General features: G+C 39.4%; 2 protein-coding genes across 4 annotated transcripts in view; one reads left to right on the top strand and one right to left on the bottom strand.

The window, feature by feature from the left end:
• On the bottom strand, nt 1-11,680 carry polr2i (RNA polymerase II subunit I). The gene is made up of 6 exons (XM_062962436.1): nt 11,554-11,680; nt 11,185-11,239; nt 4,327-4,400; nt 3,851-3,925; nt 991-1,042; nt 1-195 (listed from the first exon to the last, which is right to left on the bottom strand). Exons 1-6 carry the CDS (start codon nt 11,610-11,612, stop codon nt 133-135), a joined length of 378 nt encoding a protein of 125 aa, XP_062818506.1. The 5' UTR covers nt 11,613-11,680; the 3' UTR covers nt 1-132.
• The window catches only part of LOC100560415 (sphingolipid delta(4)-desaturase/C4-monooxygenase DES2), a 16,475-nt gene continuing 13,734 nt past the window's right edge, over nt 11,672-14,412 (top strand). The window contains exons 1-2 of one of the 3 annotated variants that reach the window (XM_062962432.1): nt 11,672-11,815; nt 12,883-14,072. Coding sequence is in view for 1 of the 3 variants with exons in the window: in XM_062962431.1 (XP_062818501.1) it covers nt 13,202-13,598 (397 nt within the window). In the remaining 2 variants the exon portion in view is untranslated. The remainder of the gene's footprint in view (nt 11,816-12,882; nt 14,073-14,412) is intronic. The other 2 variants (XM_062962431.1, XM_008124908.3) reach the window with 2 other exon arrangements.

Genomic DNA, 14,412 nt, shown 5'->3' on the forward strand with positions numbered 1-14,412 from the left:
TTTGATTAAAAAAAATAAAGCATTTTTATTCCTGGGGTAAAATAACAAAGTGGGCACTCAGTCCGAGAAAGGGGAGCAAGGAGAGAAAAAGGAGAAGATAAAGGATCGGTTTGCTTCTAAGACAGGAATGCTTCACTCCGTCCAACGGTGACCGCAGTGCGGGGCGGTGCAGACGTAATACAGCCGCATGGCGTCCTGGAAGCCATAAAAAGAAACAAGACAGATGATCGAACAGAGAGATACCTTTTCAAAGAAGGGCTCTCCTTGCTCTGAAGGTCCTAGGACAGTCACGGGCAAACTTGGGCCCTCCAGGTGTTTTGGACTGCAACTCCCACAATTCCTAACAGCCGGTAGGCTGTTAGGAATTGTGGGAGTTGCAGTCCAAAACACCTGGAGGGCCCAAGTTTGCCCGTGCCTGTCCTACAAAGCCTGAAACCAGAGATTTTGCAAGGTTTGGACTCCAGCTCCCATCATCCCCAGTTAGCACAGGCTAAATCTGGAGTAGGGAGAGTATAGACCATCGAATGAACGCAAAGCCAGCACTGTAGCCTCATGAAGCTTAGGAATAGGGTTCAATAATCCTATGTGACAAAATTTGAAACGTTTTCTGTTCCTGGTTTGAAAGTGTTATTTCCTGTTGATTTGTGCAATGCTTACTTTGAAAGAAGTTGTTCTACTCCAGAAACTTTGTTTTTGGGGCACAAACTAGGTTGAATTGGTTGAGACTCGATGAGATATTCATTGAAAAACTATAGCAAAATGTGCCGCAGGAGGATGTCCCTCCCGCAAAAACAAAGTTTCTGCAGTTTAATAAACTTTTTCCATGTTTTTATGATAGACCCAATTAGGAAATGGCGTTTATAACCCAGGAATAAAATTCGTGTCACATAGTGTTGTTATTATTATTATTATTACTATGGATCATATTGAATACAATGCTGCTGGATGAGCTATTCTCGTAACCTTTCAGCTGGAAGAAACCCATCTCACCTCGGCCCTTGCGCTGTGTGACTGGAAAAATACTGCTTCCTTGTGGCCGCATCTGGAAAAGAAGGGGAGGAAAAGGAGCTCTGGTTAAAACACAGGAACCAGGAAATGCATTGCATGGACAGTTATGGAACTTTTACTTTGGAATCTTTTTCTCTGGAGGTTTTTCAGCATAGGTTGAATGGCCATCTGTTGGGAGGGCTTTGATTGTGTTTTTCTGCCTAGCAAAAGGGGGTTATAATATAACAATACGGTAAAAGTAAAGGTTTTTCCATGACATTAAGTCCAGTCATGTCCAACTCTGGGGGTTGGTGCTCAGCTCCATTTCTAAGCCAAAGAGCCAGTCCATAGACACCTCCAAGGCTATGTGACCGGCATGACTGCCTGGCACACTGTTACCTCCCTGCCGGAGCTGTATCTATTGATCTACTCACACTTGCATGTTCTCGAACTGCTACGTTAGCAGAAGCTGGGTCTAATAGCAGGAGCTCAACCCACTCCCCAGATTCGAACCTGCAACCTTTTGATCCGCAAGTTCAGCAGCTCAGCGTTTTAACATGCTGCGCCACCGAGGTCTCCGGTAATATACCGTATATACTCGAGTATAAGCCGACCCGAATAAAAGCCGAGGCACCTAATTTTACCACAAAAAACTGGGAAAACATTGACTCCAGTATAAGCCAAGGGTGGTAAATTTCAAAAATAAAAATAGATACCAATAAAATTACATTAATTGAGGCATTAGTAGGTCAAATGTTTTTGAATATTTACATAAAGCTCAAATTTAAGATAAGACTGTCCAACTCTGATCAAATCATTCTCATCTTCTTCAATGTAAATGTGCTTATGTATCCTTTTAATAATAATAAAGTAAAATAATACATGTAATAATAATAATAATAATAATAAATACAGGAAAATAATACAAGTAATAATGAATAGTGTAAAATAATAAATGCAATAATAATAATAAGATCAGAGTGAAATAATAAATGTATTAATAATAATAATAATAATAAAATAGAGTAAAATACATGTAATAGTAGCAACAATCATAGAGAAAAATAATAAATGTACCATATATTCTCGAGTATAAGCTGACCCAAATATAAGCCAACCAGGACCCTCACCCAAGTATAAGCTGAGGGGGGCTTTTTCAGTCTTTAAAAAAGGGCTGAAAAACTAGGCTTATATTCGAGTATATACAGTAATAATAATACATCATTTATATCCCACTTTTCTGCCTGAATAGGACCCAAAGTGGCTCACAAACAATACAAACACATATAACAATAAAACCATCTATAAGAATGACATAAATAAACATTCTAAAATGGTTTAACAATTACTATTATTGTGGGGACTTGTCAATTAAAATAGCACACACTTTGCACAACTCACTGCAAGTTAGACTTCCTGTCATTTTAGATTAGATTTCTCAATTAAATATTAACTTGAACAGGAAGGTCTTCAGCTGTTTTTTAAAAGATGTCAGGGAAGGGGCTGTTTTAATCTCCTTGGGGAGGGAGTTCCAGTGGGTCGGGGCTTTTAGATGCCTCCTCCAATTCTATAATTCTACAGTGACAATTATATACGAAGCCCTATAAAGCATAGGTCAAATTGTATCTCCACATGGAAGTCTTCCCAAACTTTGAGATCTTGAAAAGAAGCTTTTCTTTTAGTCTCACCATCTTTATGTGTATTATTATTATTATTATCCCGCTTTATCTCTCCCAAAGGAGACTCCAAGCGGCTTAACATTAAAAGCATCTGCATACTGTTTAAAATATACCAACATGCAAACATTGAAACATAATTAAATATGGGGTTGTTGTATGTTTTCCGGGCTGTATGGCCATGTTCTAGAAGTATTCTCTCCTGACGTTTCGCCACATCTATGGCAGGCATCCTCAGAGGTTGTGAGGTATGGAGAAACTAAGCAAGGAAGGTTTATATATATCTGTGGAAAGTCCAGGGTGAGAGAAACCTTCCTTGCTTAGTTTCTCCATACCTCACAACCTCTGAGGATGCCTGCCATAGATGTGGGTGAAACGTCAGGAGAGAATACTTTTAGAACATGGCCATACAGCCTGGAAAACATACAACAACCCTGTGATCCAGGCCATGAAAGCCTTCAACAACACATAATTAAATATGAACATTATTTAAAACTTCAGTTTAAATCCATTAAAACACATTCAAAGGATTATTATTATATCAGGTGCGGACACCAGGTTGAGCTTTTATCTGAGGGTCTGTCCTTGGGAAAGCCAAAAATGTTCAACTCCTTGCTGTTCTTTGCTTTTTTAGAAAACTTTTATTTTTATTCCAACAAGATTCTTAAGAAAAAGGACTTTAAAGAAAGTGCTGCACTGGGTTGCTGTGAGCTTTCCAGGCTGTATGGCCATGTTCCAGAAGCATTCTCTTCTGACGTTTCACCCACATCTATGGCAGGCATCCTCAAAGATTGTGAGGTCTGTTGGAAATTAGGCAACTGCTTCAACAGACCTCACAACCTCTGAGGATGCCTGCCATAGATGTGGGCGAAACATCAGGAGAGAATGCTTCTGGAACATGGCCATACAGCCCAGAAAATTCACAGCAACCCAGTGATTCTGGCCATGAAAGCCTTTGACAACACAAGTGCTGCACTGTTTACAACTGTAATGTTTTTCAAGCTGTTTCATTATCATTTTAAACTACAGGTCTTAACAGAAATAATACTTTTATTGATTCTAAGACATGCGCTAAATTTCAGAACCAGCAATAGAAGCAAGCTATACTGAAATTAGTGTGCATCTTAGAACCGTTGATATACTATAATATTGATATTAAAACAACAAACAGTTGTGTGTATACTCACTTCTGACAGGGATGGTCTTCTGTTCGTGGCAGAGTTGGATCTTGAGAAACGTCAGCGATGATCTGGGTTAATTCACTGAAATGAATATTTTAGCGTTTATAAAGCTTGACCTGAACCTTTGCCTTGCTGAGTCAGAGCCCTCATCTACACTGCCATATAAAATCCAGACTGTCTGTTTTGAACTGAATTATATATAGCAGATAATCCAGTTTAAAGCAGGTAATCTGTATTATACAGCAGTGGAGAAGGGGCCTGAAAGAAGGGACATGGTCACCATGTTTCGATATACAAAAGAATGTCCCATTAAGGAACGTGCAAGCTTGTTTTCTGCTACTCTGGACACAAACATGATGTAGGATCTCAACTACAGACTTCTATATATAATCATAACCCTTTCAATCCTGGAGTTCCTATCTTTTGGCATTAAAATACCACAAATTACGCAGTAATCTCTCCCTTTGGAGGCAGATACTCACTCGACTTCATGGGTGATCTTGTTGACATAGATGCAGCTATTGTCCGCTTCCTGCTGGTAGTCGCAGTTCCGGCACTTTGCCATACAGAAGAGAAGGGAAAGAAGATTGGTAAACCATCTTACAAAGAGCAGGCAAGCAAAAAAAAAAAATCCTACAAAACAGTGGGGCTCACTAATAGCAGCACACCCACCATTCAGGTTCAAGGTAACGAATAAAGAAGCAGAGAAAGAGCTGTGTGAAGCTACCTGATTTAGTTTAGCTAGAACTTTGACAAATGCCTTTTTATTTACTACAACTCCCAGAATCCTTCACAATCCTGGTTGAGATTTAGTCCCAAAAAAGCTACTTTTCCAAGGTGTAAATCTGTGTCTCTACTGAAATAAAAATTGGATAAAAATCATCATCATCATCATATGATGATGATTATTATTATATTGACACCCTGCAGTCCCCATTCTCCTGCTGGAATTCATGAGAATCACTTAAGTATAATTTGGACCTTCTTCCAAAGGTGAACATCTGCTTCTTCACTTCAACATATTACCAATATCATTACCTTCTATTGTTATTGTTGTTATTGACACCCTGCACTCTCCACTCTCCTATCGGACTTCATCAAAATCACTTAAATATAATATGGACCTTCTTCCAAAGGCAAACATCTGCTTCCTCTCTTCAACAGATGACCAAGATCATTATCTTCCTACATTTATTGTTTATTTATTTATTTATTTACAGCATTTATATTCCGCCCTTCTCACCCCGAAGGGGACTCAAGGCGGATCACATTACACATATAGGCAAACATTCAATGCCTTTTAACATAGAACAAAGACAAGACAAACATGGCTCCGAGCGGGCCTCGAACTTATGACCTCCTGGTCAGAGTGATTCATTGCAGTGATTCATCACAGCTGCTCTCCAGCCTGCGCCACAGCCCGAGCCTGCTGCTATTATTATTATATTGATACCCTGCATCCTCTATTCTTCTGCTGGACTTCATGAGAACCACTTAAGTATAATCTGGACCCTCTTTGAAAGGCAAACATCTACTTCCTCAATTCAACAGATGACCAAAATCATTACCTTCTTAGTATGATGATGACTATTATTATATTGACGCCTCCATTCTCCTGCTGGACTTCATCAGAACCACTTAAATATAATCTGGACCTTCTTCCAAAGGTTAACATCTACTTCCTCTCTTCAACAGATGACCAAGATTATTACCTACCCATATTGATGATGATGATGATGATGATGATTGGCCCAGGCCTGATCTATTTATTTATTTATTTATTTATTTATTTGCTACATTTATATGCTGCCCTTCTCACCCCGAAGGGGACTCAGAGCGGCTTACAAATTAAATTTACATACAATATTATATTATTAGCATAGTACAATACTGGTAATAAATTACTATATTGTACTGTACAAATATATTGTAATATTATTAGTAATATTACATGTAAAATATAATATATAATATTATTATATTGTATTATTAGTATTATATTATATTACAATATAATATTATGAATATTATATGTATATACAATATGTTATAATTATTATATATTATTGTAAATTATATTGTGTATATATATAAATATACACATATATACATATATATAAAACTAGAATAGCATGTTATTGCGGGGAGGGGCCTCCAGCTGATGCAAAGAGACAAGATGGAACTCTCTTCATGGCTCCCTCTTAGCTCTGGCACCTATATATATATATATATATATATATATATATACATACATACACTAGCTGTGCCCAGCCACGCGTTGCTGTGGCGAAGTCTAGTGGTATGGGAAATAAAATATTGAGGAATTGGTGGTAGTTAAGGTCAAGGGTAAAGGTTTGCCCCTGACATTAAGTCCAGTCATGTCTGACTCTGGGGGTTGGTGCTCTTCTCCATTTCTAAGCCAAAGAGCCAAAGTTGTCCATAGACTCCTCCAAGGTCATGTGGCCGGCCTGACTGCATGGAGCGCTGTTACCTTCCCGTATACCAGGGTTCCTCAAACTTTTTAAGCCGAGGGCCGGTCCACAATCCTTCAGACTGTGGAGGGGCCGGATTATCATTTGAAAAAAAAAATACAAACAAATTCTGATGCACACTGTACATGTCTTATTTGTAGTGCAAAACAACAACAACAAAAGAACAATACAATATTTAAAAATGAAAACAATAGTAAACAACATAAACCTATCAAGATTTCAATGGGAAATGTGGGCCTGCTTCTGGCCAATGAGATAGTCAAGTTAATTAGGATTGTTGTTGTTGTTGTGTGCCTTCAGGTCATTTCAGACTTTGGGCGAGCCTAAGTCTAAAATTATTTATTTATTCATTTACTACATTATTTATTACATTTATATCCTGCCCTTCTCACCTTCTCACTCCAGATTAACTGTATGTACATACAATCTATATATATAAAATGATAAAGTTGTTTGCGCAGTGACTATAACAACAAAACTAAACATCCCAGAAATACGAAATTTGGCAACACAATGCAAAAGGCTTGCCTCCAGGTTACAACAACACAACCACACCACAAAACCACAATCCAGACCCACAAAACTCACAACAACGCATCGTGACTATAACACAACTAAACGCCCCAGAAATACGAAACTTGGCAACACAATGCAAAAGCCTTGCCTCCCAGTTGTAACAACACAACTACACCACAAAACCACACAGGACCCACAAAACTCACAACAACACATCGTGACTGTAACAACACAACTAAACGCCCCAGAAATACGAAACTTGGCAACACAATGCAAAAGCCTTCCCTTCAGGTTGTAACAACACAACCACACCACAAAACCACAATCTGGACCCATAAAACTCACAACAATGCATCATGACTATAACAACACAACTAAAAGCCCCAAAAATACAAAACTTGGCACACAACTAAACGCCCCAGAAATACAAAACTTGACAACACAACACAAAAGCCTTGCCTCCCAGTTGTAATTGTAAGAACACAACCACAACACAAAACCACAATCCGGACCCACAAAACTCACAACAACGCATCATGACTATAACAACACAACTAAACGCCCCAGAAATACAAAACTTGGCAAAACAATGCAAAAGCCTTGCCTCCCAGTTGTAACAACACAACCACACCACAAAACCACACTCGACCCACAAAATTCACAACAACGCATCATGACTATAACAACACAACTAAACGCCCCAGAAATATGAAACTTGGCAACACAACACAAAAGCATTCCCTCCCGATTGTAACAACACAACCATACCACAAAACCACAATCCGGACCCAGAAAACTCACAACAGTGCATCGTGACTATAACAACACAACTAAACGCCCCAGAAATACAAAACTTGGCACACAACTAAACGCCCTAGAAATACAAAACTTGGCAACACAACACAAAAGCCTTGCCTCTCAGTTGTAACAACACAACCACACCACAAAACCACAATCCGGACCCACAAAACTCACAACAACGCATTGTGACTATAACAAATACAAAATTTGACAACACAACTCATCCACCTCCCCAATCCCTACATTCACACTTGGCCTCCAAAAAAACAATTACAATAATAACAATGACAATAACAACAACAATAAGAATCAACACCATCACAGGCAAGAAACAGCCAGGCACTGAGGCTGAGAGGCCAGTCAGTGCTACACTGGGCCTCCAAAAAACAATACAGTAGCATCTAACTTATCCAACCTTCATGACCACTACAACAACAACAATAATAAACACCTACACAGGCAAAACCAAAAAAAGACGATTGTACCACAATAAAAATATAAACCGCACTCAGCAGAATCAGACATTACAACTAACAACAAACCAACAACAACAGGGATCTCAAGCAATTATCGATCAACACAAAAATTGAACAAGGTAACACACTTCAAATACTACTACTAATGTGAGTATAAAGAAGGTGGAGGTCACAGCATAAATACAACCTAATGTAGACTGACCAACACCACCAGACTAAGCCACAGCAACGCGTGGCCGGGCACAGCTAGTATATTATATTATTAGCATATCACAATATTAGCATTATATATTACTATATTGAACTATACCACTATACTGTAATATTACAGTAGAGTCTCACTTATCCAACATAAACGGGCCAGCAGAATGTTGGATAAACAAATATGTTGGATAATAAGGAGGCATTAAGGAAAAACCTATTAAACATCAAATTAGGTTATGATTTTACAAATTAAGCACCAAAACATCATGTTAGACAACAAATTTGGTAGAAAAAGTAGTTCAATACGCAGTAATGCTATGTAGTAATTACTGTATTTACGAATTTAGCACCAAAATATCACGATATATTGAAAACATTGACTACAAAAATGCGTTGGATAATCCAGAACATTGGATAAGCAAGTGTTGGATAAGTGAGACTCTACTGTATATGTAATATATAACATACTAGCTGTGCCCGGCCACGCGTTGCTGTGTCTGAGTCTGGTGGTGTTGGTCAGTCTACATTAGGTTGTATTTATGCTGTGATCTCCACCTTCTTTATACGCACATTAGTAGTAGTATTTGAAGTCTGTTACCTTCTTCAATTTTTGTGTTGATTGATAATTGCTTGAGATCCCTGTTGTCTTTGGATTGTTGTTAATTGTAAAGTCTGATTCTGCTAAGTGCGGTTTATATTTTTATTGTGGTACAATTGTCTTTTTTTTGTTTTGCCTGTGTAGGTGTTTATTATTATTGTTGTTGTAGTGGTCATGAACGTTGGATAAGTTATATGCTACTGTATTGTTTTTTGGAGGCCCAGTGTAGCACTGACTGGCCTCTCAGCCTCAGTGCCTGGCTGTTTCTTGCCTGTGATGGTGCTGATTCTTATTGTTGTTGTCATTGTTATTATTATTATTTTTTTTGGAGGCCAAGTGTGAATGTAGGGATTGGGGAGGTGGATGAGTTGTGTTGTCAGATTTTGTATTTGTTATAGTCACAATGCGTTGTTGTGAGTTTTGTGGGTCCAGATTGTGGTTTTGTGGTGTGGTTGTGTTGTTACAACTGAGAGGCAAGGCTTTTGTGTTGTGTTGCCAAGTTTCGTATTTCTGGGGCGTTTAGTTGTGTTGTTATAGCGATGATGCTTTCTTGTGAGTTTTGTGGGTCCGGATCGTGGTTTTGTGTTGTGGTTGTGTTCTTACAACTGGGAGGCAAGGCTTTTGCATTGTGTTGTCAAATTTTGTATTTCTGGGGCGTTTAGTTCTGTTATAGTCACGATGCATTGTTGTGAGTTTTGTGGGTCCAGATTGTGGTTTTGTGGTGTAGTTGTGTTGTTACAACCGGGAGAAAAGTCTTTTGTGTTGTGTTGTCTAGTTTCGTATTTCTGGGGCGTTTAGTTGTGTTGTTATAGTCACAATGCATTGTTGAGTTTTGTGGGTCCGGATTGTGGTTTTGTGGTGTGGTTGTGTTGTTACAACCGGGAGGCAAGGTTTTTGCGTTGTGTTGTCAAGTTTTATATTTCTGGGGCGTTTAGTTGTGTGCCAAGTTTTGTATTTCTGGGACGTTTAGTTGTGTTGTTATAGTCACGATGCATTGTTGTGAGTTTTGTTGGTCCGGATTGTGGTTTTGTGGTGTGGTTGTGTTGTTACAACCTGGAGGCAAGGCTTTTGCGTTGTGTTGTTAAGTTTTATATTTCTGGGGCGTTTAGTTGTGTGCCAAGTTTCGTATTTCTGGGGCGTTTAGTTGTGTTGTTATAGTCACAATGTGTTGTTGTGAGTTTTATGGGTCCGGATTGTGGTTTTGTGGTGTGGTTGTGTTGTTACAACCTGGAGGGAAGGCTTTTGCGTTGCGTTGCCAAGTTTCGTATTTCTGGGGCATTTAGTTGTGTTGTTATAGTCACTATGCGTTGTTGCAAGTTTTGTGGGTCCTGTGTGGTTTTGTGGTGTGGTTGTGTTGTTACAACTGGGAGGCAAGGCTTTTGCATTGTGTTGCCAAGTTTTGTATTTCTGGGGCGTTTAGTTGTGTTGTTATCGCATGATGCGTTGTTGTGAGTTTTGTGGGTCTGGATTGTGGTTTTGTGGTGTGGTTGTGTTGTTGTAACCTGGAGGCAAGCCTTTTGCATTGTGTTGCCAAATTTCATATTTCTAGGATGTTTAGTTTTGTTGTTATAGTCACTGCGCAAACAACTTTATCATTTTATATATATAGATAATTAATATTATTATATGGTATTATTATTAGTATTATATTGTATAACATAATATTATTATCAATATTATATGTATATACAATATATTATATTATTTAAAATGATATAAAAATATTCTATTATAAATGAGGGCGGGGGCCAGGTAAATGACCTTGGAGGGCCGCATCCGGCCCCCGGGCCTTAGTTTGGGGACCCCTGCCGTATACCTTCAGGGGATATTATTTTGTAAAGCTCGTGAATATACAATTTTTCTGATTGGTTATTTTTTGTCTGTTGGAGGGAAGTAGAGTCTATAATCCAGTGCAAATTAGATAATCTGTGGAAGAGGCCTAAGTGAAGCCTAACTCTGCCTGTCCCATGGGCTGAGTCGGCTGCTAGGAGACCAAGTTGGCAGAGCTTAGCCTTCTAACTGGCAGCAATTGGATAAAAACTATTATTCCTCTCCCTCTAATTGGGAATTTATTTTTCTTTTCTTTTTGTTGTATCAACCTAGAGCCGTGGATGATGGGTTGTGTTGTGAAATTTCGAGGTTGGGGGGCCTGTAGTTTTGTTGTTTTGTCGGCTGCCCTGATGCCATCACTCTTTTATATATATAGATAAATATATCCTTCTATAGGCTAGAATGAATCCCATTGGCACTCACCGCATAGAGAAGGATCCGGTTCTCTTTGTCTTCCTTGGGGTATAACATGTTGTTGCTGTTCAATAAAAAGAAACCAGAAAAAAATGAGAAAAATAAGTGTGTTTGCATGGGGTTGTATCAACAGCAGGCATGGGCAAACTTAGGCCTGCCCTCCGGGTGTTTTGGACTTCAACTCCCACCATTCCTAACAGCCTCAGGCCCCTTCCTTTTCCCCCTCAGCCGCTTAAGCGGCTGAGGGGGAAAAGGAAGGGGCCTGAGGCTGTTAGGAATGGTGGGAGTTGAAGTCCAAAACACCCGGAGGGCAGGCCTAAGTTTGCCCGTTCCTGATCTACACTGTAGAATTAATCCGGTTTGAACAGGCAGACTCACCATTCCTGACAGAAGCGAATCCCTACAAAGCCCGGTTCATAAGTCCCTTCCGACTCCATGCTGGCTGTTTGACTAAATTGCGCATGCGCGGAATTGACTTCCGCTTTACTATGCGCAGACGCAAAGGATGGTGCCTCTCTGGTTGGGCAGAAACCAGTCACGGTAGCCGCCAAGGGCCATTATACCTCTGAGTGATGTCAGTCATATGATTGAATTCCTGGATTTGTTTTGTTGGCTAAGTGAGACTCTACTGTATATATAGGTATGTGTATATATATTCTAATTTAATCTCTATGAATATATCACCTTTATGGACCAAATATAATACAGTAGAGTCTCATTTATCCAACATAAACGGGCCGGCAGAACGTTGGATAAGCGAATATGTTAGATAATAAGGAGGGATTAAGGAAAAGCTTATTAAACATCAAATTAGGTTATGATTTTACAAATTATGCACCAAAACATCATGTTATACAACAAATTTGACAGCAAAAGAAGATCAATACGCAGTAATGTTATGTTGTATTTACTGTATTTACACATTTTGCACCAAAATATCACGATATATTGAAAACACTGACTACAAAAATAATCCAGAACCTTGGATAAGCAAGTCTTTGATAAATGAGACTCTACTGTAATAATAATAACAATAATACTAATTATAACTTTATAATTTTATTTCTTACCAGTCTCTCCTTGTGGTGGGTTACAGAATAATTAAAAGATATAAACATTGTTTTTGTTTTTTCGTGTCAGGAGCAACCGGAGTTGCTTCTGGAGTGAGAGAATTGGCCGTCTGCAAGGACGTTGCCCAGGGGACGCCCGGATGTTTTGATGTTTTTACCATCCTTGTGGGAGGCTTCTCTCATGTCCCCGCATGGAGCTGGAGCTGATAGAGGGAGCTCATCCACACTCTCCCCAGGTGGGATTCGAACCTGGCAGCTTTCAGGTCAGCAACCCAACCTTCAAGTCACTTAGTCCACTACGCCATCTGGGGGCTCCATAAACATTGTAGAAATACCACAAATACACATATTAAAATGTATGTGTGTATATGTATATGTATGTGGATATATGTCTGTGTAATACACACACACAAATATATATATATATATATATACACACACATACACACATACACACACACACACTTTGACTTTATATAGAGAGAGATTTTAGAGGAACTGGCAAAACCACCTCTGAATATTTCTAGCCTAAGAAAACACTTAAGAAATTCATGGGGTTACCATAGGTCAACAAGTAACTTGATGACACGTAATGCTGAGAAATGGATAAACAGTGTGTTGCTTTTGCTTTTTCCAGAACTGCAACTAACTATCGCTAACTACCTGGCGCGATTTGAACCATGACAGTAAGGGTTTGCTTCTTAAACTTTTTAAAACTTTGGCACAAGGCTGTTATCAGCGGCAGAAATCCACTGCTTGCAACTGCAATCAAAGTCTTTCGTAAGGATCTGTGGTGGCCAGAGATCTACAAATCTTCATTTCCAACTGACCAGTCCAGAAAAAGCTGTCTAGCCAGTATAATTGGTTCTTATGACAGCTCCGGAAATGACTGAGTATCTCTTGCAAAAGCCTTCTCAACTTGAGCCCCTTTTGCAACCGAATGGACCAATCTATGGATGTGTCTAGACCAGGCATGGGCCAACTTCGGCTCTCCAGGTGCTTTGGATTTCAACTCCCACAACATTGTTCAAGAGGCGGCAACAAAGTACATCCCAAAGAAAAAGAAAACCAAGAAGGCAAGATGGTTGTCTGTTGAGACACTGGAAGTAGCCCAGGAAAGAAGGAAAGCGAAAAGAAACATTGATAGGGAGAGATATGCACAATTCCAGAGGTTAGCCAGAAGAGATAAGGAACTATTTTTAAACAAGCAATGCATGGAAGTGGAAGAAGACAATAGGATAGGAAGGACAAGAGACCTCTTCCAGAAGATCAGAAACATCGGAGATAAATTTCAAGCAAAAATGAGTATGATCAAAAATAAAGATGGCAAGGATCTAACAGGAGCTGAAAATGGTGAGACTGTACATAAAATTTGTATAGGAAAGATAATAATATCAAGAATAGCTCTGACGGTGTGGTGAGTGAATTACGTAGAACCAGACATCCTGAGGAGTGAGGTTGAATGGGCCTTAAGAAGAATTGCTAATAACAAGGCAGTAGGAGACGACGGGTTCCCAGCTGCACTGTTTAAAATCTTGAAAGATGAAGCTGTCAAGGTGATGCTTGCCATAGGCCAGCAAATATGGAAAAAACAAGAATAGCCATCACATTGGAAAAAAGCAATTTATATCCTCATACTAAAAAAGAGAAATGCTAAAGAATGCTCAAACTTTTGTATTTCCCATGCCAGTAAGGTAATGTTCAAGATCCTATAAGGTAGACTCCAACAAGACAGGGAGTGAGAGTTGCCAGATGTCCAAGCTAGGTTTGGAAAAGGCAGAGGAACGAGAGACCAAATTGCCAATATCTGCTGGATAATGTAGGAAGGTAGGGAGTTTCAGAAAAACATCTATTTCTGTTTTATTGACTACTAGTTTGGAGACCCGGCGATGCCCGGGTCATTTGAGAAAGGCATTGTTTGCCTGTGTTCCAAGTGTAGCCTATATCCAATGTCAGCTGGGTTCAATGGGTGCGGGTGAGCTCCAACTCCCATATGCAAGTCCCATCGTCCAGTGTCCATCCCCCTCCAAATAGAGCCAGTATGTAGAATAGGTCATGAGGGCTCCATGTACCATGTTTGGTCTTGATCAGTCATTTGTGTGGGTCGCGGTGCTCTCAGGAAGTGAGTGAAGGTATTGGAAGTCCCATCGTCCATGGTCCATCACCC

Source organism: Anolis carolinensis, unplaced genomic scaffold (genome assembly GCF_035594765.1).
Source record: "Anolis carolinensis isolate JA03-04 unplaced genomic scaffold, rAnoCar3.1.pri scaffold_10, whole genome shotgun sequence".
Taxonomy (NCBI): Eukaryota; Metazoa; Chordata; class Lepidosauria; order Squamata; family Dactyloidae; genus Anolis; species Anolis carolinensis.

What these genes read in the sequence shown, in the direction of transcription:
- polr2i (XM_062962436.1), bottom strand. Translation starts at nt 11,612, where the DNA reads ATGGAGTCGGAAGGGACTTATGAACCGGGCTTTGTAGGGATTCGCTTC. An exon ending in ATTCGCTTCTGTCAGGAATG is followed by an intron (nt 11,240 to 11,553) that starts GTGAGTCTGCCT and finishes TTTATTGAACAG; the next exon opens with CAACAACATGTTATACCCCA. An exon ending in AAGATCACCCATGAAGTCGA is followed by an intron (nt 3,926 to 4,326) that starts GTGAGTATCTGC and finishes TATTCATTTCAG; the next exon opens with TGAATTAACCCAGATCATCG.